Source organism: Toxorhynchites rutilus, chromosome 3 (genome assembly GCF_029784135.1).
Source record: "Toxorhynchites rutilus septentrionalis strain SRP chromosome 3, ASM2978413v1, whole genome shotgun sequence".
Lineage (NCBI taxonomy): Eukaryota > Metazoa > Arthropoda > Insecta > Diptera > Culicidae > Toxorhynchites > Toxorhynchites rutilus.
This window is the reverse complement of record NC_073746.1, coordinates 295,544,559-295,571,141: the sequence shown is the minus strand read 5'-3', so window position 1 is coordinate 295,571,141 and position 26,583 is coordinate 295,544,559. Positions and strand designations below refer to the sequence as shown.

Below are 26,583 nucleotides of genomic sequence, written 5' to 3'. Positions count from 1 at the left end.
CAGCTCAATCGGATTTCATTTACTAGTGTCGCACAGCGGTCAAAGTTTGAGTTTTTTGAAAACCGAAAAATCACCCAAGGGGGGAGTAAAGGAAATCGGGATTTTCGAAAAAAATTGTTTGATGGCAAATGTCTTCAAATTGCATGAAACGTCGAGATCTACTGTCATCTCAAAAATTTTTTTTTGTCAAAAGATCGACACACAGATTAGCTTATTGATCAAATGGCTGCAGGTTGGATTTTCCCATCTCTCATGGAACATGACGATGCAGAGAACAATCAAACTGCATAAACTGTCGGATGATTCGAAAACGCCTGGTTTCCGCAAAATATGGAAAGCAGATTTGAAAGAGACCTATCTATGCTGGAGAACAAGTTCCCTCACTGTAGTAAACCTCGAACAGACTCATTATTCACATCTTCCTCAGTCACATCCGGTTTTGCAACAACAGCAGCAATATCATCACCACCAACCAACCTAAATTGGCAGCTTCGGTGGAGCTGGAAAAACACGTCAATTCTCAAAATCATTGGTTTTTCATCAATAAATAGACAGTAGTAAACCTTGACAAAGGAATACTAAAATAACGACATTATGGAAATGAAGTAGATTATTGCAAGTAGATTCTCAAATTTTAAAGCTTTTCGTTAACTTAAAGGGGGATCCCTGTCAGGAAGGTCGAAAAATAATGAATTTTCGTGATTTTTTTTGAATGTTGGGAATAAAATGAAGTGTTCGAGTATTTCGTTTATTGTTCAAGGTATATTTGAAGATGTATTTTCGATTTTTTGATTGCACAAATTATGATTTTTACGCTGTTAACAGTTTGATGATTTGAAATCGGTACCTTGCTGGTGGTACTGAAACTTTAGGACAATACCTAGAGCATAGGGGTTTTTAAAAATATGAAAAATTGCCAAAACGACGGCCATTTTTGTTGAAAATAAGTCATTTTTTATGAAAAATCGCTGAAATGAAAATGAAGCTCATAATAAAATCGAAAAAATGAGATATCGAAAAACGGCTATGTTACGCTTTAGATAATCCATTTTTACATGCTGATAAAATGTAAAAATGGAATCGGATGACTTTAAAGTTCACCCCTCTGAACATTAGACAAGAATTCATTACAGTAGCGGATAGTGCACGGTGATCTGGCCGATTACCTACGTGCCAATCACCGATACTGGGACTGTTACTTTCCATTGCTCACCATCGTCGGCGATTGTCTTCAAAAACACCGCTTCGGCGATGGGAAAGTGGCAGATGTTTCCTGTGGAGGCTCATTAAAAAAACAATGTTTGAAAAGGGACTTTAAATTTTGATATAATAAAAACATTGGTGTCAAAGGCGACCAATTAATACTTGCTCGATTGACGAATTTACGTTGGATTTACAACCAGATGGCGCAGCGAGTAAAATGAGGATGTTTTGTTTTTTTGGTATGAAATTCGTTCAAATTTTCTAGACAAATCAGAATGTATCTTCAAATTTCCCGGTTTCATATATTCTTTCCACGCTGAAAAGGTTAAAGAATCATCATTTTACAATGTGCTATGTATATTACGAAGAATGGCTTGTTATAAGTATTGTAACTTTAATTTATTTCAACTAAGTAAACGATGAATAGGGTGTTTTGCGTTAAAAACACTGCAAATCCTTCTCGTATCGACCCCTACATAATCAATGATATCAGCCAATTTGATATGATATCAATTTCATCGCAATTATCCATAGTATCAATAACCGGTATGCATTATCAAACTTAAAATTTTCGAAGATTATCTATGACTTTGACTTTGACTATGACTTCGTCAATTGACGAATTTACGCAAAGCTGAATCAGCTCATACGACACCTACATTAGAGCTCATAACCACAAAAGTGATGATGTTTGTTTATTCTACGCACTGAAAAGCAAGATTCGATCGTGATTATTAGTTTTATTTCTATTCAGATTCATTCCAACCATTGGATGTCGTCAGTATTTGCTAAGGAAATTAGGGCTTTGTGTAGTTTACGATGGTTTCAAAACGCGATTGGACCAAAGTCATTGATAATCTTCGAGAATTTTAAGTTAGATTATGCATACAGGTTATGAATACTGTGGATGATGGTGATAAAATCGATATCATATTGAGTTGGATGATATCATTGATAATGTAAGAGCAGTATTTTGAGCGCAACACATGCTACCTATCGTTTACCTAGTTAAAAAAATTAAAGTTATACCAAGCCATTCTTCAAAATATACATACCACATTGTAAAATGGCGATTTTCTAACCTTTTCAGCATAGATAGAATACGTAAAGCCGGAAAATTTGAAAATGAATTCTGATTTTTCTAAAAAATTTGAACAAATTTCATGCGAATTAATTTCAACATCATCATTTTACTCGCTTCTCCATATGGTTGTAAATCCAACGTAAATTCGTCAATTGACGATTTTACGTTCGATTTACAGCCAGATGGCGCAGCGAGTAAAATGAGGATGTTTTGTTTTTTTGGTATGAAATTCGTTCAAATTTTCTAGAAAAATCAAAATTTATCTTCAAATTTCCCGGTTTTCATGTATTCTTTCCACGCTGAAAAGGTTAGAAAATCAACATTTTACAATATGCTATGTACATTACGAGGAATGGCTTGTTATAAGTATTGTAACTTTAATGTTTTTCAACTAAGTAAACGACGGCGCCAGTGGTTGTATGGTTAGCGTAACAGCCTCACAATCCGATCGGCCTGGGTTCAATCCCAGCTGGCGTCGTTGGGATTTTCTGAGGCGAAAAATCTCTGGTTACGTCTTCCTTCGGAGCGGAAGTAAAAGAAGTTGGCCCGGCTCATGAGTTGTTGAGTCTGATAGGTAGGAACAGGTGGAGTCGCCTCCCTGATGTCGGTGATTGGCACTAAAGTGGCGGAAATAGGCCGACGAAAAATAAGCGAAGATAAAAAAAAAAAAAAAACTAAGTAAACGATGAATAGGATGTTTTGCGCTAGAAATACTGCAAATCCTTCTCGTATCGACCCCTACATAATCAATGATATCAGCCAATTTGATATGATATCGATTTCATCGCAATTATCCTTAGTATCAATAACCGGTATGTATCATCAAACCTAAAATTTCCGAATTTTCTATTTTCCGACATTCCGATTATCTATGACTTCTATGAAATCGCTTGTTGAAACCATCGGCAATATACAAAACAATAATTTTCTAACCATATACTGACGACATTTAGTGGCTGAAATGAATCTAAATAAAAATAAAATTAATAATTACGACCGAATCGCGCTTTTCAGTGCGTAAAATAAACAAACACCCTCACTTTTGTGGTTCTGAGCTCTAATGTAGATGTCGCATGAGCTGATTCAGCTTTGCGTAAATTCGTCAATAGAGTTGAGGGGAAGCTTCTCTCAGTGTTTACGACCGCACCGTTCTCGTGCAAATTTTGTCATTGGCGATCTAACGCAAAACGTAAACGATCGGTGAGACATCTGGATTTTGTATTTGAACTAAGAAAATGATGATAATGTAACCTAAAACTCAAAAACAAATCACGTATATTACACATCCCGGCTTTCCAAGGTAGTTCTCACATGCAGGAACCATGCATGTTTCAACTTGTTTTTGATTGTGCTCTCGAATTCCCTTTTTTGATTCAACCATTGTCAATATTTATACAGTTTTTACAAATGAAAGAGGTAAGAAAATAACATGTTATATATAAAATTGAGCAGAATTAAATTTCTTCCAAACTCATTGCAATCAAATATTCGTTTATGATTATAATATTGTAATTTATAGAAAGAACTAAAAACCTTCCATAAGCTCACATTGCAAAATTTAAAACCATCATCACTTTCACCTCAGCGCCGCCTAGGTGTAGATTTGTACGATAGATCGCCAATCGCAACAATCACTGCTCACTGCATTCTCTCTGTTTATTTACACCGCGCTTTTGGACACGAATTTTTTTAGCGCCTTTATTTATAGTGAGATCTCAACTTACATCGCTTGAACCAATCGTACCAATAATAAAGTCAAATAGACAGGGTCGCACAGGGTGGGATTCGCACTGGTAAGGGTTGAATAGGGACGGTTTTGTCTGTAACTATCAATAATTATTATTATATTATTCTCTCGGTTTGCCTTTCGAGGCTGCCCTTCGATATTTTCGACGTTGCGTTTTGAGATGATAGAGTGTTATTCGCGATAAATCAGAAAAATAGCATTCATTCGATTTATCATAAAGGGGTTCTCTAAGTACCTTCTTAGGTCACTCCGCCGTGTACGTACATATCAATTTGGGGACGTCCAATCGACACAAGTTCAGAGTTCACGTTTATAGAATCACATCACTTACCGCGGTGAATCCCGATTCTCGACCTTTCCCACTAACATTTATCCCTCCCATGATAATCGCTAGGGAACCACGCTATAGAGGCGACCCTTCTGGCCTTCGGGCGGCGATTATTATACTAACATTCCTTCCCTTCCCCTGGTGACTGTAAGGACGTGGCCGGCGTCGTTATTGACCATTTAAAGCTCGAATCACCGAAAATTGCACAACCAGAATGATTTGCTAGTCCCAAGCGTCATTCTGTGTGTTCTTTGTGCAGTCTAGTCAAGCTCAAGCTCCTAAAACCTCCACATGCCAAATTTGGCTCAATTTGTTTGATTAATTCGTGAGTTATGCAGAAATTTATGCTTCATTTGTATGGCAGCCTCCCCTTAAAGAGGGGGAAGGAGTGTCGAACCAACATAGAAACGTTTATCGATCACTAAAACCTCTGTGTGCCAAGTATAATTCCATTTGCTTTATTAGTTCTCAAGTTATCCAGACTAACTTTTAAAATACGACGAATCAGTGGTACGACGATGCTGAAACATAATGCCGTTGGGCTAAATTATTACTAACCAAAACATAAACTCATATATCACATTCACGCATTCAAGCAGTACGATAATGTTATGACCAGTTCCGAGTTCGCCATGAATCATCCTGTCTCATCCCGTGGAAGAGCAAACCCTTGGCGTTTTAACACCTCACTTTTCCAGCTACTGTAGACATATTGAACCACCACAAAGTCATAAACCAGCCTGTATACGCCCCAGGCCATCCTCACCAAATGAATTACAGGAGAAAAATACCACCACGCGGTAGAGCCCTCCTGCGCATAAACTTTTGTCCTTTTATATTTTATTTGTCAAGCAAAACGGCCGGTCGTCAATTAGCAATTAGCGGGAAGGAAAATTCGCATTTTTGCTGTAATGGCTGTAGTTTGTGTCGTTTCGATTGAAGCCTGAAACAGATTGCCGAGTTCGCTCCGAGGGTTGATGGGATGTTAAACTTGATCCACTTGGGGAGGCACTTGATGAATTAATTATCGACAAGCACATGCTAGGAGAATTTCGGAGTTTGCAGCGACGCATAAAACTGGTTCGCAATGCAAGTGACTATGGATGGCGGGGTCAATGTCGCCGGCAATCATTATGTGTAATTTCTAGAACCGATCAAATTTTAATTATTTTTTTCTACCTCCGCAGCCCAGCGTTACGGTCACGCAGGCAATCGTACGGCGCCACCTTGGTTCGGACATTCCCCACGTGTGGGACCTCTCGCGGAATGTGAGCTTTATTCTGCAGAATGGCCATGCCACCGTAAGTTATCCGCGGCCAAACCTACCGAATATCGCTGAAATAGCCTGTATACACTGCAAACCTGCTGGGCCGCTTCCGAAGGATTTGGAGGATTTCATTGCGGGCGCGGGAGAGTCCGGCTTCATCTACGTATCGATGGGATCATCCGTGAAGGCTGCCAATATGCCGGATCATTTGCGCCGGCTGCTGGTACAAACATTTGCCCGTCTTCCGTACCGGGTGCTCTGGAAGTACGAGTCTAGCTCGCTGATGCTGAAGGACTTACCGCCCAATGTTAAACTTGGCCGGTGGTTGCCCCAGCAAGACATTTTAGGTCACCGGAAATTGCGTGCATTTGTTACGCACGGAGGACTACTGAGTATGTTCGAGACGGTTTATCATGGTGTGCCGGTGGTAACGATGCCCGTATTTTGCGACCATGACTCTAACGCTGCCAAAGCGGAAACCGACGGATATGCGCTAATGCTGGATCTGGAGAAGCTGACCAGCGAGCAGCTGGTTCGGGCCATTCACCGGGTGATCCATGATCCGAAGTACCGGAACGAGGCGAAGTATGATGGATTCTAATCACATTTGATCACATTAGAGAATGTTGGATTTTTGAACACTTTTATGAATATTTTAGACGTCGGCAAATGCTGCTGAAGGACCAAAGAACGACTCCACTGGAGACGGCCATCTACTGGACGGAATATGTGCTGCGGCACAATGGGGCATACCATCTCCAGACGCCTGCAAGAAATTTAAGGTAAAAATGAGCGTTGTAAATCATTTGGTTTCGCATTACTTAAATGACGATATAGTAATGAAATGCATACCACTTAGAATACCATTTGAGACCCATCTTATGGATGTGCGAACATGGATTTGGAAGAGATCGTAGGGTTATTGTTTATTCTCTGTATTGGAGTCTCCTTCGTTTTTTCTATTTAAATAAGTATTTTCACCTGTAACTGAACAGGATTGAATCATGTACATGTTATCTTATCGATACATATGATAAACTATAAACTAACCTTTTTATACATGTGAAAATTCCTTTTGTCCCATTGTTCTGTTGGACCGTACAATGAGACAGTTGAGACGAGATGATATCTCCATTGTTATGTTGTTAATAGCAAACATAATCCGACATGTGATGAGTTGCTCGGTAATTAGCTGTTGGATATAACTAATAGGTTCTTCGATAGAGATACGATAGAGATCGATAGAGATACGATAGAGATCGATAGAGATACGATAGAGATCGATAGAGATACGAGAACTTCACGCTTAGGATCACATTCTTAGACAACTTTTCGGGTCTACTAAGCGAAATTAAGCACTGGTGAACCTAATTGTTATACCTCTCGATAATTAGGGGATATAAAACTCTAATGGGATGTATTTATAATGAAAAATAAATTATTTTTGAACATACAAAATGCAGATTTCCTTCAACATTCTCCTTTGATTAGTAATAAGACCATGAAGAAAATAAACCTATTACTTAATCAATAGCCGATAATTGATTTCTTTTTAGAGAATGATTTTCATGGAATATTTATTATTATTATCTATATTTTTATTTCAGTTTGAACTTTGTTTCTTTTTACAGTTGTGTAGTGCAGGGCAAAGATGCGCACCTAACTGTTGTCGTCTAACAACTCTTGAAATAAAAGCAAATAAAATCCAGTTTGCGTACCAAATTGTAACTATATATATATATATAACCTTCGAAACGAAGTACAAGCATTTCTCGAGCTGTGTTTGTAGTTGGACAAATACCCATTTTAATACAAAAATTCGAGGGGATGCATCCGAGACACAACCGCTCAGGACGTAGGACTACGCAATCTTTTGTTATCAATTTGTTGGTTTGTCATTTCGTATATTATTTGTGGATACGTCGAAATTTCATAAATAACTCTATAGTAAAAAGTTCCGGGGACCCTGAAAAGTTTTAATGGCTTACGTAGTTTTGTAGAATCATCTCGAGAAGTAACGATTCTTTCTTGCCTTTGCGAGAACAATACACTAATTGGTTATATGTCGCAATTTGTTTCTTTACATCAATGCACGCGTTGCACTGAGTATTTAACGAGAGGCATCTTCCGTGCATCGCCATTCAACAAGTGTCAAACACGCGTCTAACAGATGCACACAGTTGCAGCGATAAAAATGAAACATCACGAGAATGACCGTTTATGAAAAATCGTTTCTCGACTCTCGGTCAAAAACGTCAACAAAGCTAGGAGTTTGTTGCATCAGAACAGAGCCGATGCGCACGAAACCAAATACGAATGACAACTAAAAGTATCGAAGGTGTGCTATTCACATGTACAGGAAATTAACAAGTTCTAAGTTTCGATCACGGAAACAAGCAACAGATTCAAAGCCAAACACTGATAACTAGAAGCGACCATAATCATTTGCACTCTTCTCTTTTTTCGCCTGCTTTGCCGTGGCTGGGATGGTTGTGCTAACCCTTTCACAACGGCAGTGTGCTTTGTCGGAGTGCTACCGCTGAACGATGCACTGCGCCGAAAAGTATGCATATCACGCTGGTGTGATCGATGTGCAGTATCACCCTGATGTCGTCTATAGACGACGCTCGCAGCGAAAGGGTTAATTGCAATGCCAGATGCACTTCAAGTGAAATATTCGCTAACGTTCACAACTCGAGGGGAAACATGAAACACGAAACGAGCAGAATAAGCGACCTTTGTTGTTTCGGGCAGAGAAAGATTCTGAGATTTTTTCTCAGAGGAAATGCAATACTTATATGCTAGCTACAGCTTACTTACTATGCAAGAGTGGAGTTTACTTAGAAAATTACTTTTCGCTATTCTCCTTCGTTGTTTCTATTCTAGCGGGTGCATAAGATGCCCGTTATTGACAGCTCTGTCCGAGAAAGCACACAAATGAACAAAACAAATGTATGGGGAAATGGAAATGCTTTCAATTGTCATCATTTTAAACCATATACAGACTATGGGATTGTAATATATAGCATATCAAACAAATCTTAGAAAATTGGTATGCAAATCGTTAAAATCCATTCGCAGCAAAAATAGTTATTGACGTTAACTTTATTTCGTAAAAACGTTACCTGTTTTCTGATATGTCACCCTTAATGTAACACATAGTCCTACGTCAAAAGACAAATGCGCACTTTTACCCCATAGTGGGTGCACTTATTGAATTGAACTTCTGAGATAACATGTAACAAAAATAAATGCTTTATCATTACCAGCGGGAGAAGCATCATTACAAGCGTGTGTAGGTACCATCCAGTGGGGAAGAGGGGGATGTTGTATGATGTTTATGGGTGGAGAAGGGTAGGTGAGGTTCGAAGAGACAGACGATGTTTCCTCATGAAGCTAGAAGCCCAATCCCTTCCTGCCAGTTTTGCAACTCGATTGAATTCATGCTGGAGGTTGTTAGTTTCTGTAGAATCAAACGCCAAGCACCGTAAATCTTTGAGAGTCATACTATAGAAAGCTTTGTACAGTGCTCTGCAATGGTTCACCAGATTTTTTGAACCGCCCTAGATGCTTACTGGCACATCTCAACAGAAATAAAGATATCAAAAAAAGAAGATCCAAATCATAAATCACTTACTGATATGAGTCTCTTACTCAGAGCCGATTCAGAAATAACGAGGACTGCTGTAATCCGACGCTTCAAGACTCCCTCCCGAAGCCTCTGTCGTGACATTTTGATTTTTTTTGAGAGCAAAACGACGGTGCGAACTTTTGCCCCACAGCCACTGCGCAATACTATAAAATAAAATAAAGGTTTCCTTGGCAATGTAGTTTCGAACTTCCTAGTCCCCAAAATGGAAAAAACTGGATCAAAATAACGTAAAACTTTTCTTACCCCATAACTTTTTGCCATTTTCTTGAAATGTATCATGCTTATACAGTGATAGACATTCGTTTAGCCGCACTTGAAAAAAAAAACTTGAAACACATACAAAACAACTAGGAATGTTCTTTTTATCGGGATACTTTTTTTCGGTAGTGATAGTATATTTAAGTCACTTTTATTGAAAGGACGTGCGTCACAATCACACACACACAAGGCGGCATTGGTGGATATAAACATTCAAACGTCGTTTTTTCCCGAGACATACGTTTAGCCACAGGGCATAAAAATCGAGTTTTCGCATAATCACCAAGCCTTCATCTGTGTTTTTTGAGAAAATACTTGGGAATGTTCAATTTACAAGATAAATATTAGATGTGCAACGTAAGAAGTTGGTCAGATTAGTGCTTTACGTAGAATTTAAAGGAATAGCGAAAGGTATTCTATTGACGGAAGAGGAGCGGAAAATAATAAAGACATTCAGTGAACAAAAGTTTTCTAATCGCTCGATCGTAACAAAAGTGGGTCGATCTGAGAAAGTGGTACGGAATTTCTTTCAATAGTTCCAGAAATATCGGATAAAACGACCAACAAATGAGAACACCAAAGTAACTTTGCGTCTTAAAGGTCGAATAAGACACGAAGCAACCAGGAAACGATGTCCTGCTCATACATTTGGGCAGAATCGGTTGTTCCAGTAACGAAGAAGCGGAACTTTGGGGGCCGAAGTTTGACAGTGTGCCGTTTCCTATCACAGCAAGCTTCTCATTTGTTTCATTTTCCCCGAATGAACTCCGAAAAGTATCTTCAAGTACTGGAGGACGTTTCGATTGGCCATATTGAGAATAACGCTGCCGAGGATGTCGTTTTTTCAGCAGGATAATGCATAGATCCACGTTTCCAAGCAATCGAAGGCATGGTTTGCCGAGAAGGTCATTCCGCTTCTTGAATGACCTGCTTGCAGTCGATTGCAATCCCATAGAGAACCTATGGAGAATCTTGGCCGAGATGATCTATGCAAACGGATGACAATTTGACAACATTTCCAGTCTCAAGGCACTAATTCAGGAGTGTTGGGCTATAATCTATATGTCAACACTTGAAAAGCTGTCTGACTGGATGCCAAATCGAGTTTTCAAAGTGATCCCAAATGGAGGTATACATACTAAATATTAGCTACCGATTGGACTCGAAATTTGCCGCACAAATTTTCTTTCATTAAAATTTTAGGATGCGGCTAAACGAATGTCCACCCTGATTTCACATATTTGAATTACTTAGAAAACAAAAAGTGAATTTATACTTTTTTTTAGAGTGAATTCGATGAAAATAAACAATAATAGGGTAAATGATTTTGGTTTGTCCGATTTGAGGTAGTTGCGTAGAACAACTAGTAAATGCAAATCGAGTTTTCTTTATAAAAATCACATATAATCAATACGAGTTTGGGTTTGTTGAAAATCCCCAAGTCTCTAGTTGCTAATACTACCATAAAGTGTTGAAATTATTCAATTGTTTATGTTTTTTAACGGTTTTCCTCAAAGAGGAATTATGATTATGGTTTGACCACCTCTGATCATGGTTTGCCCAAAAAATGACCATGGTTTGTCCGGCGTTAGAAATCATAATTTTTGAATGAAAACATTCGCATTCTCAAGTAGATGTTGCATTTATCATTGCTTGAGTTTACTGTCATCATATTGATCCATTCATAATTTAGGCTTTCTTCAGAATATTGCATTTTCTTGGGCTTTTTAAAAGTGTTCTCCTCAACACACTCAACATGAAGAAACTTTATTCCTGCCATACGCGAAGGACACAATAAACAAACTGCAGCACGCCAAGCGGTTGCCATAGAAATCATGTGGACAAAACAACATAATTGAATTGGATAACTCATGATCAGAATTGAGTTCATCAAAATGCGTTAATTTAATGGTTTAGCTATGTAAATCTGACACAATACAATATTTGTAAGCGTTATAATCCAGAAAAAATCTGAATACGTGCGAAATAGTCATCTGATGATCAATTAAAAGTTAGCTCGAATGAGGGGCGCATTGACACCAAAAGATGGTGTATTTTATAATCCTTTGAAACATGTGATTCTGTAAAAATATATTATAAAACTACTGTAAATCATGAAAAAGACAATTTTATTTATATGTTTCGAAACATTCGAATACCTGATTTGACAAAGGTGTGCTGAATTAGAGCATTCAAAAAAGTGGACAAACCATGATCATATTTTCGACTGGACAAACCAAAATCATTTACCTTAGTCTTTTATGAACAAAACTGTACAAAGAATTCAAATTTAAAAAAACTTATTTTTAAAAATATTGAGGAAAAATACGGTGCGGCTAAACGAATGTCTACCACTGTATGTGTGAGCAGCTGGTGTAATAATGTGGCAAACGAATACACTATTGCCGAAGATTCATGCTCGTTTGTTAAAAAAAGACCAATGCGCACCTTTGCCGCGAACTTCTCTACTATATTTATTTTTCAATGATTCGTTGATAAACATTGGTAGACTGATGACCAAAAGTTTGACCAACCCCTGGTTTATAATGTCCGTACAATTTCGATGAAACGATGTTGATTTCGAAGCAATCGATTCGTCCACCCAATCTCGCACTTCTTCAACATCTCGGAAAACAGCGAAAAATGTTGTATTTGCAGCTAATTTGAGAAGATATCTAGGGTAAATGATCTTGGTTTGTCCAATTTGGGGTGTTTTTACGCAACTAGTAAATGCAAATCGATTTTTCTTCATGAAAATCACACATAATCGATACGAGTTTGGGTTTGTTGAAAAGCCCCAAGTCTCTCGTTGCTAATACTACCGTAAGGCGTTGAAATTATTCAAATTTTAATGTTTTTTAACGATTTTCCTCAAAGAGAAATTATGATCATGGTTTGACCACCTCTGATCATGGTTTGTCCAAAAAATGATCATGGTTTGTCCGGTTTTAGAAATCTCCATTTTTGAATGAAAACATTCGAATTAACAATTATATGTTGCATTTATCATTGCTTGAGTTTACTGTCATCATATTGATTCATTCATAATTTAGGCTTTCTTCAGAATATTGCCTTTTCTTGGGCATTTTAGAAGTGTTCACCTCAACACACTCAACACAGAGAAACTTTATTTCTGCTATCCGTGAAGGACACAATAAACAAACTGCAGCGCGCCAAGCGGTTGCCATAGAAATCATGTGGACAAAATAACATTATTGAATTGGACAACTCATGATCAGAATTGAGTTCATCAAAATGCGTTAATTTAATAGTTTAGCTATGTAAATCCGATACAAATGGTGAGCAACCATGATGTTTACAATATTTATAAGTGTTGTAATCCAGAAAAGGTCTGAATACGTGCCAAATAATCATCTGGTAATCGATTAAAAGTCGAATGAGGGGCGCATTGACACAAATAGAAGGTGTATTTTATAATCCTTTAAAACATGTGTTTTGGAAAAATATACTATCAAACTACTATAAATCATGTAAAAGGCAACTTTATTTATATGTTTCGAAACATTCGAAGGCCTTATTTGACACAGGAGCGCTGAATTAGAGCATTCAAAAAAGTGGGCAAACCATGATCATATTTTCGACTGGACAAACCAAGATCATTTACCCTATATTGATTCCACACACTCCCGCATCAAACATTTATGTCTAACACCCACGTACTGATAATCTGTTTTGCTTGCAGGCAAACTCCTAAAGTGATTATCGGCCTGAGAAGCCATGGAATGAATCTTTGATGAACTGCCTGTTTTTCCAAAACAATCGTGGTAGTTACTAGACTACGCAGCCCGCCTTTTATTTATAATCTGATTGATGTTCTATTCATCTGTTCATAAGCTTACCATGGAGTTTTTCAGCTTCAGCATAGGGTTGAACTTGAATTAGAATCTGGTTGAGATAGATTAAAGGGCGCTTTATTTGATTAGCACGCTTTTTACTTATCAAAAGAATTCATAAATACCGCCCAGACACCCACGCCATATTTTTATTTACGATTAAAAACGACGATGCGCACTTGTTTTTAATTGCTTCTGGGTTTTGTAGTATTTTGATTTTATGTTTAGCCTTGGTTTGCTGCCAAAACAGACATGGGGTTGGTGATTTGTGAAGAAGGTGAACGATTACGATTTATTCTTGTGATAACGTGTGCTCATGTTTTTCATTGCACATGGACAATTCGCTTCTCGTATTTTGCCATTTCGATCATTTTCGATCAAGTACTATTTACACTTATTTGTATATCCACGAACTGACACTAGTAGAGTAGTTTTTTCTCACCAAAATTACATCAGTTGCGCATTATTTTATAATGCATAAATCTTTCTTCAATCAGTTCGAACAACCCATATTACATCATATTAAGAATTTGACATATCAAGATCCGTGATGACGTATGTATAGTGTTGACGTCTGATGGTGATATGATGATTTAGGGAGACAAATCAATCTCTACCAAATCAACAGACCCGAAAGCAGCCTTAGATTGTTAAAATTTGAATGAAAATATTTTTATTTCATGTTATTTGATTACTTGATACACGTAGTACTGATCCTTACTTACCCATTTCTTCATATTTTTCATGACATTTTCACTGAAATACAATCAACAACCAGGAATTACGTATCCGACTGCATTTTTTTCGTATTACATGTACGAGTTCTAACTGCTCCGGAATTATATTCCAGACAGCCGTGCGAGATAGCTGCTGCCTGTCATCCAAATAACTGGAGCTCGAATCTCATCGGAGCAATATTCTTATCCATCATCACCAATTATTTTAAATATTTATATCCCTCTCCCACTGAAAGTCGTTATAAAAAAGTTATAAAAGTTATAAAAAAAAATATAACCTTACGAACATTTTCCATGTTGTAGTGTGTATTACGTTCTACGCAGAGGATACCGACCATTCAAGCACTTCAAATCACTCATACTGCTTGTAAGCTGCATCTGCTATACGATCACTCCTCATAAGTTCTTGATAGGGGTTTGATCTGGTAAACAAGTTGACCAGTCCAGAATCTGAAGCCCCTATTCAATGAACCATGCTTTGGCTATCCGGATGTTATGAATTGGTACCAAATTACCCAATTATCACGGTGTTTTTGATGCAAGATGCAGTAAAAGATTCTGAAGTACTTCATTGCACTTCTGACTGTACATTGGTGTTGATGAAAAGCTATCTGTACCAGGCCGTTTTGCAAATATTTTCCTCAAACCATCAAACTGTCGCCTGCAAAGTTATGTGTTGAAAAATTACATGACACGTTCCGTAAGTCCTTCCAGTATGAAGAAATTCTATTCAAGTTGGATTTCTTTCTATCAGAGAAATTCTCCCGAAATAGGTAAACCCATGGGGTTTGATTCCACATTAGATTTTGGACCTACAGCTTTGAAATGGCATTTTTATGATATGGGGAGAATATTCTCAAAAAGGCCTGGTTTAGGTAGCTAACCATCAACACAAATGAACAATCAGAAGTGCAACGAAGTACTTCAGAATCATTTACTGCCGTTTTTACATAAAAAACAATGTGATAATTGGGTAATTTGCAGGGAATCAATTTATCATTGTTTTTGCCAGAAAACAAGCGATAAAATCACCGAATGATATTGTCGATATTTTCTTTCAGTGTCACAATCTCTTGTTGCTAATGTTTGTGTATCACAACAAAAAATTGAGACAATCAACTAATGTTGCACCGGTGAGACGACAAAGTCGTATCGCAGTGTGACATTGTTGTGATATACATTCAGGCTGCAGCAAATTTGTTTTTGTGTGGCTGTGACAAACGTTTTGTATTTGTTGCATTTCATGAACAACAAGGAAAGAAACTTTGTCATCAATATGAAACATTTGGGACAATTTTTCGACCAGGTGTATGGCACGATTCTCGCTATCTCATTCTACCTACCGTCACCGCCTATCTCACTATCCCTCTGCTGAAAAAGTTCATCATCGACATCACGATATGTCAGTATGTGGTAAATTAGTAATTCGCGACGACAGTGGCATTGTGTCGACGTCTGGTGGCGACTTCGAATTAAGGCCATAATTTGGGTCCCAAACTCGTTAGTGTGATCTCTATCAGATTAGAAGACGCGAAGCCGGTTTTTAAATTTTAAAATTTGAATGAAAATTTTCACATCATGTTATTTAACTACTTGAAACATGTATTTCTGACTTTCATTCAACCATATGGCTATACAATTCCAACATTGTAACTGATTTTTTTTTATTATAATATAAAGTTATCTTCACAAACAATTTTCGTATGAGACCTTTTCCCCACCTGCAATTCAAGTGTTTTTAATTTAAATAAATTACTAATTTGATATAGAAAAGCTAATTTTTATTCATAATTTTAATTCTGAAAATGTTCATTCCGACTGAAAATCAGCTATTCTTTGACGTTGGCACCAAAAACATGGCGGGTGTCATACGGCTGTTTTCGACTCAATCGTATGTTTTTATGTCAAAGCAGCATTTCTTGTTTGAATAGGTAACGAAATGGGAACGTAAGCATTTTCAAATAAATTCCAAATAAATTTTACAATATTTTTCTTATTTTGGGTACGAAAATATAAGTCGCAAGGATGATTGAATGGAACTGAAGGACACCTTTACAGGTATTTTTGTCGGAAACATGTGCTTAGTTCCGGATTTGGAAAAGGTACGTTTGCCTTTTTCCAAATCGAAAACATGGGTTATGTACTGAATCAGCAGTTGAAAGCGATGATTATTGTGTCGATTCTATAACAAATACCCGAATTCTACATGCCCGAAGACGTTTACCCAAATGTAAGACTTACCTGAAAAAAGTTTACCCGAACGAATATTTACCCGAATGTAACAAATACTCGAATGATCAATTATCCGAATGCAACAAACACCCGAACGACAAAATACCCAGTATTATTCAGTCTCTCCAATGGTTGAGTGTTTTGTGTTACACTTATCATGATGAATGTTAAATAATTTTCATATAATGAAATTGTGATGAAATATTGAATTATTGTTTGTGTACAATGCACTTGTTTTGTTCTTGAAAATATTAAGAAATAAGAGTCTTCCAAACATTGAATAATTTCGACATAGAATAGTCAAAACCATAAATTTCGGATTAAGAATATTCATATTTAAATTAGCGAAAAATTCTTGTAAATCCAAACTGGTCATCTCTTTAAAATAGATGTTTTAAAGAATCTCTTTGCACCCCACAATATGAGTATCAAATGAAAGGGCCTGACTAGTGGAATACGAAAAACATAAAAATGACCACCATCATAAAATGTCGGAAGACAACAATCTATTTTCCAACCAGCACGATATACGCATCAAATGAAATGTCTTTGCTAGTAGAACAAGAAAAACACAAATCCAAGATGGCCGCCATCACAAAATGACGGATGACAACTATCTTATTTCCAACCCACACAATATGGATATCAAATGAAAGATCCTGGTTAGCAGAATACGAAAAACACATCCAAGATGGCTTCCATCACAAAATGGCGGATGCAAACAATCTTATTTCCAACCCACACAATATGGGTATCAAATGAAAGGGTTGGCTAGCGGAATAAAAAAAACACATATCCAAGATGACCGCCGTCCCAAAATGGTGGATGACAACAATCTTATTTCTAACCCATACAATATGGGTATCAAATGAAAGGTCTTGACTAGTAGAATACGAAAAACACATATCAAAAATGGCCGCCATCACAAAATGGTGGATGACAACAATTTTATTTCCAACCCACACAATATAGGTATCAAATGAAAGGTCTTGGCTAGCAGAATAAGAAAAACACATCCAAGATGGCCACCATCACAAAATGGCGGATGACAACAATCTTATTTCCAACCGACACAATGTGGGTATCAAATGAAAGGTCTTGACTAGCAGAATACGAAACACACATATCCAAGATGGCCGCCATGACAAAATGGTGGATGACAACAATCTTATCCCCAATTCACACAATATGGGTATCAAATGAAAAGTCTTGGCTAGTAGAATACGAAAAACACATATCGAAAATGGCCGCCATCACAAAATGGTGGATGACAACGATCTTATTCCCAACCCACACAATATGGGTATCAAATGAAAGGTCTTGACTAGCAGAATACGAAAAAGACATCCAAGGATAATATAATTCGGCAGAAATCAATTTGAAAGTTGCGGTTTCAATGCGATGTGAAGAGCGGGTTCAACAAGATCTTTGTTCAATTTGATCTTCATAACATTTTCAACGTTTTCGCCTCCCAAACGATTTCTCTCGTTTGTAAAAACCCTGTTGTATGATGAAAAATCTCGCTCCACGTCTGACTGAGAAGATGCTGCAGCGAGGACAACTCGTGCTATCTCCCAGTACCGTTTATCTCGTATTCTTTGCGCGTACCAGTAGTGAACAACATTGAAATCCTCCGCCGGACTGACCCGATTTTGATACTGGATTTGCGATATTTTATCTTCCAAGGATGACTCAGATGGACGCGAGGATGTGCCTTCTCCAAAAAGTTGAGTGAAATAATGATCAATATCGAAAGAGTTGTTCGGTGACGATACGTTACAGTCGATATTTTCAGTTGTGATATTAACTTCCGGACCATTGATATCGATTTTATTCCACAGTTTTACCAGATATTTCTGAAAAAAAATAGTTGTTCATGAAAAAATAAGATCAGTTAAATGGAATTGAATGGAAAATTGAAAAACTGGAAGAATGGATAATTAGAAAATCGAAGAAAATTGGAAATTTGAAGAATCGGATGTTGGAGAATGGAGAATTGTGACACTGAAAAATTGAAAAAATCGGTAATCGCATAATCGGAGAAATGAGAATTGAGAAATTTGTGAATTGGGAATTGAAAAATTATATAGGTTGGATTGAAGAATTGGAACAAAGGAAGATTTTATATTCAGAAAATTAGAAAATTAGATTGGAACAATGAGGAATGGGAAAAAATTGAAATTAATATATTGGAAAATTTAAAAATTCAATGACTAGAAAACCGGAAAATTGAAGAATTGAAAGATTGTGAAGTTGAATATATAATTGGAAAACTGAATTGTTGAAAAATTGGAAAATCTAATAATTGAAAATTAAAATGAATAGAAGATTGAAAAATTGGAACTTCGGTGAGTAAAAAAATGGTAAAATGGAAAACTGGTGAATTGGGAAATTAAAAAATTATATACGTATCATTGAAGAATTAGGAATTTGGAATAAATAATGTTTAGAAAATCGAAAAACAGAAAAACTGGAAAATTGAAAAAAAATTGAAATTAACGTATTCAAAAATTTTAAAATCCGATTAACAGAAAATCGGAAATTGAAAAACTGAAAAATTATGTAATTATAAAATTCATTAACTGGAATATTGGATTATAAACAAAATTGAAAAATTGGAAAATTTTCAATTTGGTAAACTTACAGAATGGAGAATTTACATATTAAAAAACAAAATGATTTAAAAAAAATAAAAAAATAAAAGTTTGGAAGATTGAAAAATAGGGCAACTAGAAAAAGGAAGAACAGCCAAAAAATTTGGAAATTGGAAAATTTCATGATCAGAAAATCGCAAAATTGAATAACTTGATAAATAGATAGAGAAAAATTGAATGTTAGGTAAATTTAAAAAAAATGGAAAATTGGTGAATTATGAAGAAGAAAAATAGATAAATATAATTTCAAATTTGGTAAATCTAAAAATTAGAAACTAAGAAAATTATAAAATTGAAAAATTTTAAAATAAAAAATTGAAAGAATGAATAACAGTGAAACTGAAAAATTGGAAAAATAGAATTGTGAAATTTAAATATTCAAAAATTGAAAAACTCGATAATTTTAGATTCAGAAAATTAAAGGTTTGGGAATTGGAAAAATGGAAAATTGTCAAATTGAATTATTTGAAAATTAGATCATTAGAAATTTGAAGAATTGGAAAATTGAAAGAATGGATAAAATTAAACTGAAGAACTGGAAAATTAGAATTGTAAAAATTACCGTATTTACACACGTATAAGCCGCACTTTATTCAGGCTTTTGAAAGCTTCAAAAACGGGATGCGGTTGATATGCTTATATGTGATTTACTGTAGAGCTGGAGTATTTTTTTTTCTTTTCTCAACACTCCTGAAAATCGGGTGCGGCTTATACGCGAGTAAATACGGTAAATATTGAATAGTTGGAAAATCCGATAATTGGAAAATCGAAAAATATAGAAAAAAATTTAAATTGAAAGAATAGAAAATTGAGAAAATGGAAAATTATGAAAAATTTGATAATTAGGAAACCGAAAAATTGAAAAATTGAAAATAAAAAAATTGAAAAAATGAATATTAATAAAACTAAAAAAAGTGAAAAATCAGAACATTGGATGAATAGACGAATGGAGATGGGATGAATTGGAATGTATAAAAGATTAATGGTGACATATCATCAATGAAAATGTAGCTTACCACTATCTCTGCTTTTTCTTCGCGTTTGAAAAGCTCGGAGCCATTGTACTGAAATCGTGGGTCTATATATAAAGCGGCTTTGTAAATGCAATTGTTCATAAGGGTTTTTTGTCTTTTTTCCATCGATTGCAAAATTTTATCTCGGAAACGATTCGATGATAACGCTTTAATTTTCCCATACGCTTTTAGCCACTCCAAATGAAATTCGCTAAGTGGACATTCTGTTTGCTGAGATTTCAAGGACGCTTCATACAGCGGCTGGAAAGCATCTTTGTATTCCTCCAGAAAAGGCCAGTACGTCGACAAGTCTACCAATGATGGGAAATGTGATCTCTTCAATGTTCCAATCGCTAGACGATTACCGCAATCTAGGGCAAACCGGGACAACTGGGGTGAATGATTTTCAGAATCTTCACGCTTATGATGTTTACATGGAATGTATTTCAGTTGTCACGATTCACCCCTGATTACGGTATAAATGCACTTTTTAAGAGTTACCCTAAAAATACTCACCAAGTTCTTTGTATTGGTTACTCAGCGTTGTAAAAAACTCTCGATATTTCAAAAGAACGCATGCCATCGCGTGATAATTATTCCAGCGAGTTTTGTTCGGGATCGGTGGGAGTTGTGTCTGGTGTATTTTAAAGGCTTGCTTATATTCAGCTTTACGATAATATTTCACAATTTTTACAATGTGCTTTAGTTGCTCATCTTGCCGCTCGGATGCAAGAGTTACATCGTTTACCACAAGATTTATAGTATGAGAACCACAGCGAATGCACTCAATTTTCAGGTCATTGAGTGATTCTTCATACTCTTCCACAATTTGCACACAGTGGAAATATTCGTTATCATATTCTGAATCATATGAAGCATCTGAAGCACTGTATATGTCAGCGTTAACGTTGTCCACATTCAGTTGTTCAGGTCCGATGTCACTCAGGAGATCGACAGCTTTAACCACATTTCTCCCATTATCCACCGTCACTGTGAATACTTGCCAGCGTTGTATTTCGAATTTCATCAAAAGCTCATTTACCTTCTCTTTTAGGTAAGCACTTGTATGCTTCTCGTGCAGTTCGATAACTCCTATAACAAAGAAAACAGAAAGGATTCAAAAATTAGTTCAAAATTGTTCAGTATATTCATATCAACTCATACATACCGATAGAGCGACGGATTAGTCGAAGATCGCGGTAGAATTGAATGCTGACGGCCATAACGCTCCGGTTCATCTTGGATGTTGTATCTAGCATCATGCTAACTATATTATTTTTCGCGTCTTCTCTGATGAGGTCATCGATTCCAGCGCTGGTCGTTTTAATCAGTTTAGCAATATTCTGCTTGTTTATCGTCACGTTCATAGCATTCAGTAAGGGGTCCACAATGTCTCGAACTCCTTCCCATTCAACGGCACTGAACGGCGCATTATGGTATGTGACCATCTTAATTAGGCCGCCTACGACTTTTCCTTTTGTCACTCGGACAGTCACCATCTCTTCCTCCCTTGGCCGCTTTTTCCCACGAGCTGCAGCTTTCTCCGCTGTTATTTCATGACAAAGTTTCAAAGCTTTGGCGCAGGTCGGGTGTATATTCTTTACGTGCCGCAACAAGTTCGTCACAACAAAATTCTTCGGCTTATATGTGCAACCTTCTAAACTGCACTGCAGACTACCGTCCGACGCGTAGAAAATTCCTCTCAATTTTTGAGACATATTCTCCTCTTGTTGATTCCAAAATACAGACACATTCATTTTCACACTTGACCGCTTTACACAAGAGCTGCGACAAACCTCTTGTTGCGAAAACTCATTTATTGGGACAAATCGCATATCATGATATTTGCAAATGGGTACAATTGTGTGTTACTTTCGTAGCACAACAAACGGATGTTGTGATACAAATTTGTTCGCATTGAACTGAAACGCAATTTGTCACTCTCGTTTTGAGCAAGCAACAATGCCAAAGATACATTTATTTTTATTGCAACACTGCGAACTAAGGACAATGTCGTTATTGTACAAAGGTTCGTGATTTTTGATTCCCTGGTAATTTGGCATCAATTCATAGAATCCGGAAAATTATGGCATGGTTCAATGAATAAGGGCTTCAGATTCTGGACTGGTCAGCTTGTTTACCAGATCAAAACCCTATCAAAAACTTATGTGGATTGATCGTACGAATAGTAGATGCAGCTTATAAGTAGTATGAGTGATTTAAAGAGCTTAAACGAGCAATATCCTCTGCGTAGAACGTGATACACCAGGGGGTCTCCGTAGCCACATTGGTTGCGCGTTCGCTTAGTAAGCGATCGATCGTGAGTTCAAAACTCAGGACCCTCATTGACCATCTTTGTGGTGTTACAGAATAGCTACGTCCACGCAACAATCATCAGCGATGGAGATCGATCCACGGTCGGAATAAGATCGATTCATCCATACAACTGCTCTGCTCTGCCAGACACATCGGGCTACTGTTCTATAAATAACTCAACAATGATCAATCAACTGTCTCCGCTGTCCGGTGGTCTAACTGGATAATGGAAGAACAGAAAGAATACTCTTACGCCTAAATGGCTACTGTGTGAATGTACCATATGTAATGGTATAGAAGGAATACTGGCGAATGACAACTGTGTAATGTGCTAATTATAGATATATGATAACTATGTGACATGTACACGATTAAAATTCGGCTCTGTTACAGCTAAAATGCTAATGAGCCTTAAATAAATAAATGGGATAAAAAAAACATGATACACTACAACATGGCGCAGCTTGGTCGAAACCACACCGACTAGGTTATTTGAACTGATTGAGAACTAAAGATGGCCTAAGAATTAGAAACTTATTGTATTTCATATGAAATTGACGATAAATTTGTAAAGGAGTGAGATTTTTTTTTCATCTGGTTCTATAGATATGAAACACTGGAATTTAAGTTTTATGATTGTTTCGTGCCTGAACACAACAATAAAGTTCAAATGGCCAGTTAAATGAAGATAGTTATTATATCCTACACTATATACTTCGATTCAACCGACTTCTTACATATCTCTGGAAACTCAGAAAAAATGAAATGAAAAAAATGAAAACTAGGTTTTATCGCTGAATATGAAAGCACTTCAAACACAGAGCAAGAAATCAAGACAAGAAGATAGTCCTCGCCGAAAGTAGTAATAATAGTTTGGGGAAAAAGTATTCCATTATTTTTGGGTGGAATCCAAAACTTTTTTTTTTATGCTTTGGATTGTCCGATTTGGGTCAAATATACACCGTTTTGCATTAAAGGATGCATCAAAACATCCCAATGAAGCTCTCGGGATTGTGTGGCCTTGCTATGTCCTGATGGAATACAACACCTCTTCTCTTGGCCAATTCTGGACGTTTCTGGTCAATCGCTAGCTTCAAACGGTCCATTTGTTGACAGTAGAGTTCTTATTTTAGTGTATTTAGTATTTAGTTTAATTTAATTTAGTTAACACTAGAAAAAAATCGAAAAATAAAAGATCTAATATAGATGTTTTTTTAATTATTGCCCATGAAAATTTGTTTCAATAGCTCAAAACTGCTTCAAAAGAAAACTATTTCAATCATTATAAATAGCGATAGCTTGATGCATGATACATGATGCGTTGGCTGGCCAACCTCTGTCAGTTTCATTTTTATATCACGGGAAAAATATTTCGGATGTACGAAGGATTGAATAAGCTTGTCTTGATGATTTAAGTGTCGAATATCAAAAAGAGACCTCAAACGAAAGAATTTTATTTCGGATATGTTTGAACAGAACGCAAGGCAATTCTAAGAGAAAACAGAATATCCATTCATCCATTTATACAGAATTGATTTAGATGCAACTTCAAACAAATGATTACTATGCCAATGGTTGTCCTGCGTTAACCTTGCGATTATATCACAGATATAACCAACTCCTAGTTTATTCGTTATGAGTGGGAAAAGCTGCAGATTTGAATAACGACATCCTTCAACAACTGGAAGGTCAGGGTTTAGTTTTCATGAAATCCCGTTCGGAAGCTATTGACCGCACCAACCGTGTCAGGATCAAATCAAGGAGTTCAGTTTATAGACAACCCCTTGGGCCTGAGGACAACATGATTTTGCTAAACATCTACAGTGTGTGACATTTTTAGAGCTGTTTAATCTGTTAACTCGTTTTTCGCAGCTTCAGTTGATGGCTGAGGAATGTTTCTAAGCCACACAGGTGTATTGTTAAATGATTGTCACAAACTCGATGGATTGCTCATTACACTGCTGTGAAACCAATGTATGGAGTGATTACAACCACTGAAGTGTTATGCGACTCAAATACTGGATCAAGTACACGGTCCCTCCTACCAAAAGTTTATGATTTAATACTTCTGTAATATCTGTACTTCTGATGCGTTTAATTACATATCTACTAGCGCAGAATATTTGCAAACCAAAGAACCATCGCCTAAAGAAGAAGCCGAAATTTGTGTAGCAATTCAAGATCGACACATGTTATGAGTACCCAACAGCGAACTGAAAAAGTCAATTTGACAAACTGGCAACTACGAAGTTTCGGAAAGGTAGCTTTTGCTAGAGATACCAGGACTCCGTAGTCATTTGAAGGCCGCTGGAATTAATTCTAATGATGTCATTAATGAGATTACATTGGATGTGTTACAGCTCATCATGAAGTTGATCTTCCATAAATCGGTTTCATGTTTCTGTGGCATCTTGTGGGGAGGCTTATCAGAGTTGAAATTAATTAAAAATTTGCGGTCAACAATGGGGCAGATATGTTTAACACGTTGAGCCCAGTATCGTTATTACTGCGCATTAATTGAGCTCGCAACAACAGAGCGAAAGTGTACTTACCGGGAAGCAGTTGTACAATATCAACGTCGGTCTCAGCTCCCAAAGATATTTATTTGATAAGATTTATTGGAATCACATTTCGACATCCAAAGATAAACCATATTTCATTTATTCTCTTATTTTGTAACTATCAGTTCCAGTGACCAACGCGTGATAATTTTGTGATTTCTTGTTCGTCTTATCTAATATTACAATAAATAATTAGATAGTTTGGAGGGGTGACACCCTAGTGACCCGCCCCGGGTGTCACCCGGTCACGCTACCCCACTGGGTACGATATAACTAATTTAGCTGCAAAATCGAATATCGTTATATCAAGATGTGTGTTATACGTTAATCTGACATATGACACGAGATGGAAATACAACACTAGCGGGACTACATTCAACATTCTTTATCTCTACTTATTCCAGTTTCTTCACCTACTACGGTCTGGACGTTATCTGTTTCTTCCTAACGGCTGGGTACCTGTTGCAGCTGGCTATCCGGAGGATTCTCAGATCGCAAATCATTCAACTGACCAAGCTGAAAATCCATTGAGAACCCAACAGTTACCGATCAATTGACACAAGTCACACAAATAAAATACAACAGTAGAAATGCTAGCGCAAAACGAAACAGTACACACCAAAATGAACCATGATCAAAGAGTATCGGCGGAAGGCAGACAAAGCAGAAGGGGAACATTCTTTGCCATCCTTGCAGCAAGGATAATGGTGACCGGAATAAATCGCCACAGTAAACAACTGCAACAGAAACAACCGCTTAGAAAAAGTGTAGTAGGCTAGAAATATTTGGCGCGGGAAAAACATCATGTGCCTCACATTTCTATTATAAATTTATTCTCTTGTTCTCGTTTTTCGAAATTTATTCTGAGGACAATGTAATGGGGACGAAGTCCCCATTTGGCGAGGATAAGGAATCGAGGCGGCCCATGCCGCCAAGATGACGCAATCCGAGTCCACCGCCGACCCGCCGTCGGAAGCGGCGGTGTCTCGCACGCAAACCTGGGATCCACTGATTGCCCGGTTAGTTTGAAACATAGGATACGATCCTTTAGCAATGTCCGACCGAGCTCTAGCGAGCGTCGGACGGTATACGTCTGCCCGGGGCGTTACGTTTGCCTGGGGCGATACGTTTGCCCGGTTAATTCTTGTTTTGAAATACAATACCGCGCCACAATATTTATAGCCTACTACACATTTTATAAGCGGTGGTTTCTGTTGCAGTCGTTTTCTGTGGCGATTTATTCCGGGAACCAGGATAATATACACGTATCTATACACAGAGACACCTTTGCACCGTGGGCGAGTAGTTAATAAAAACGTAGACAGGCTAAGAAATCCCTACTGCCTGGTCACAGATCCAAACCTGGGGGACGATTCAAGAATAAAACGATGGTAGTTAATGTTTGTGATAGATTGGCCAATCACAAATACGGAAACGGTTTCACTACTTAGTAGGTGTCTGCATCCCCCGATGTAGATAATTATTTATGATAGAATATTTCGTATTGAGGGGTTTCATTGCTAGAGAATAAGTTGTAAGATTACCTATTTATTCATCCCAGTTGGTGGAGGCAGTAACATGAGGGAACTGTCCGATAGTCCGACGTTGCGAGAACCAAAACGTATTTTGCTTCGTTTTAAAGCGTGTACAGCCGATATAAAAATTTTGTAAATATTA

General features: G+C 37.1%; 1 protein-coding gene across 3 annotated transcripts in view; it reads left to right on the top strand.

Annotated features, from left to right (window-relative positions):
- Window positions 1-26,583, top strand: part of LOC129778384 (UDP-glucosyltransferase 2) — a 127,780-nt gene extending 101,197 nt beyond the window's left edge. For all 3 annotated transcript variants that reach the window (XM_055785256.1, XM_055785258.1, XM_055785257.1), the window contains 3 exons: window positions 5,550-6,214; window positions 6,289-6,411; window positions 25,311-26,583. In XM_055785256.1, the coding sequence (XP_055641231.1) occupies window positions 5,550-6,214; window positions 6,289-6,411; window positions 25,311-25,437 (915 nt within the window). In that variant the 3' untranslated portion in view covers window positions 25,438-26,583. The remainder of the gene's footprint in view (window positions 1-5,549; window positions 6,215-6,288; window positions 6,412-25,310) is intronic.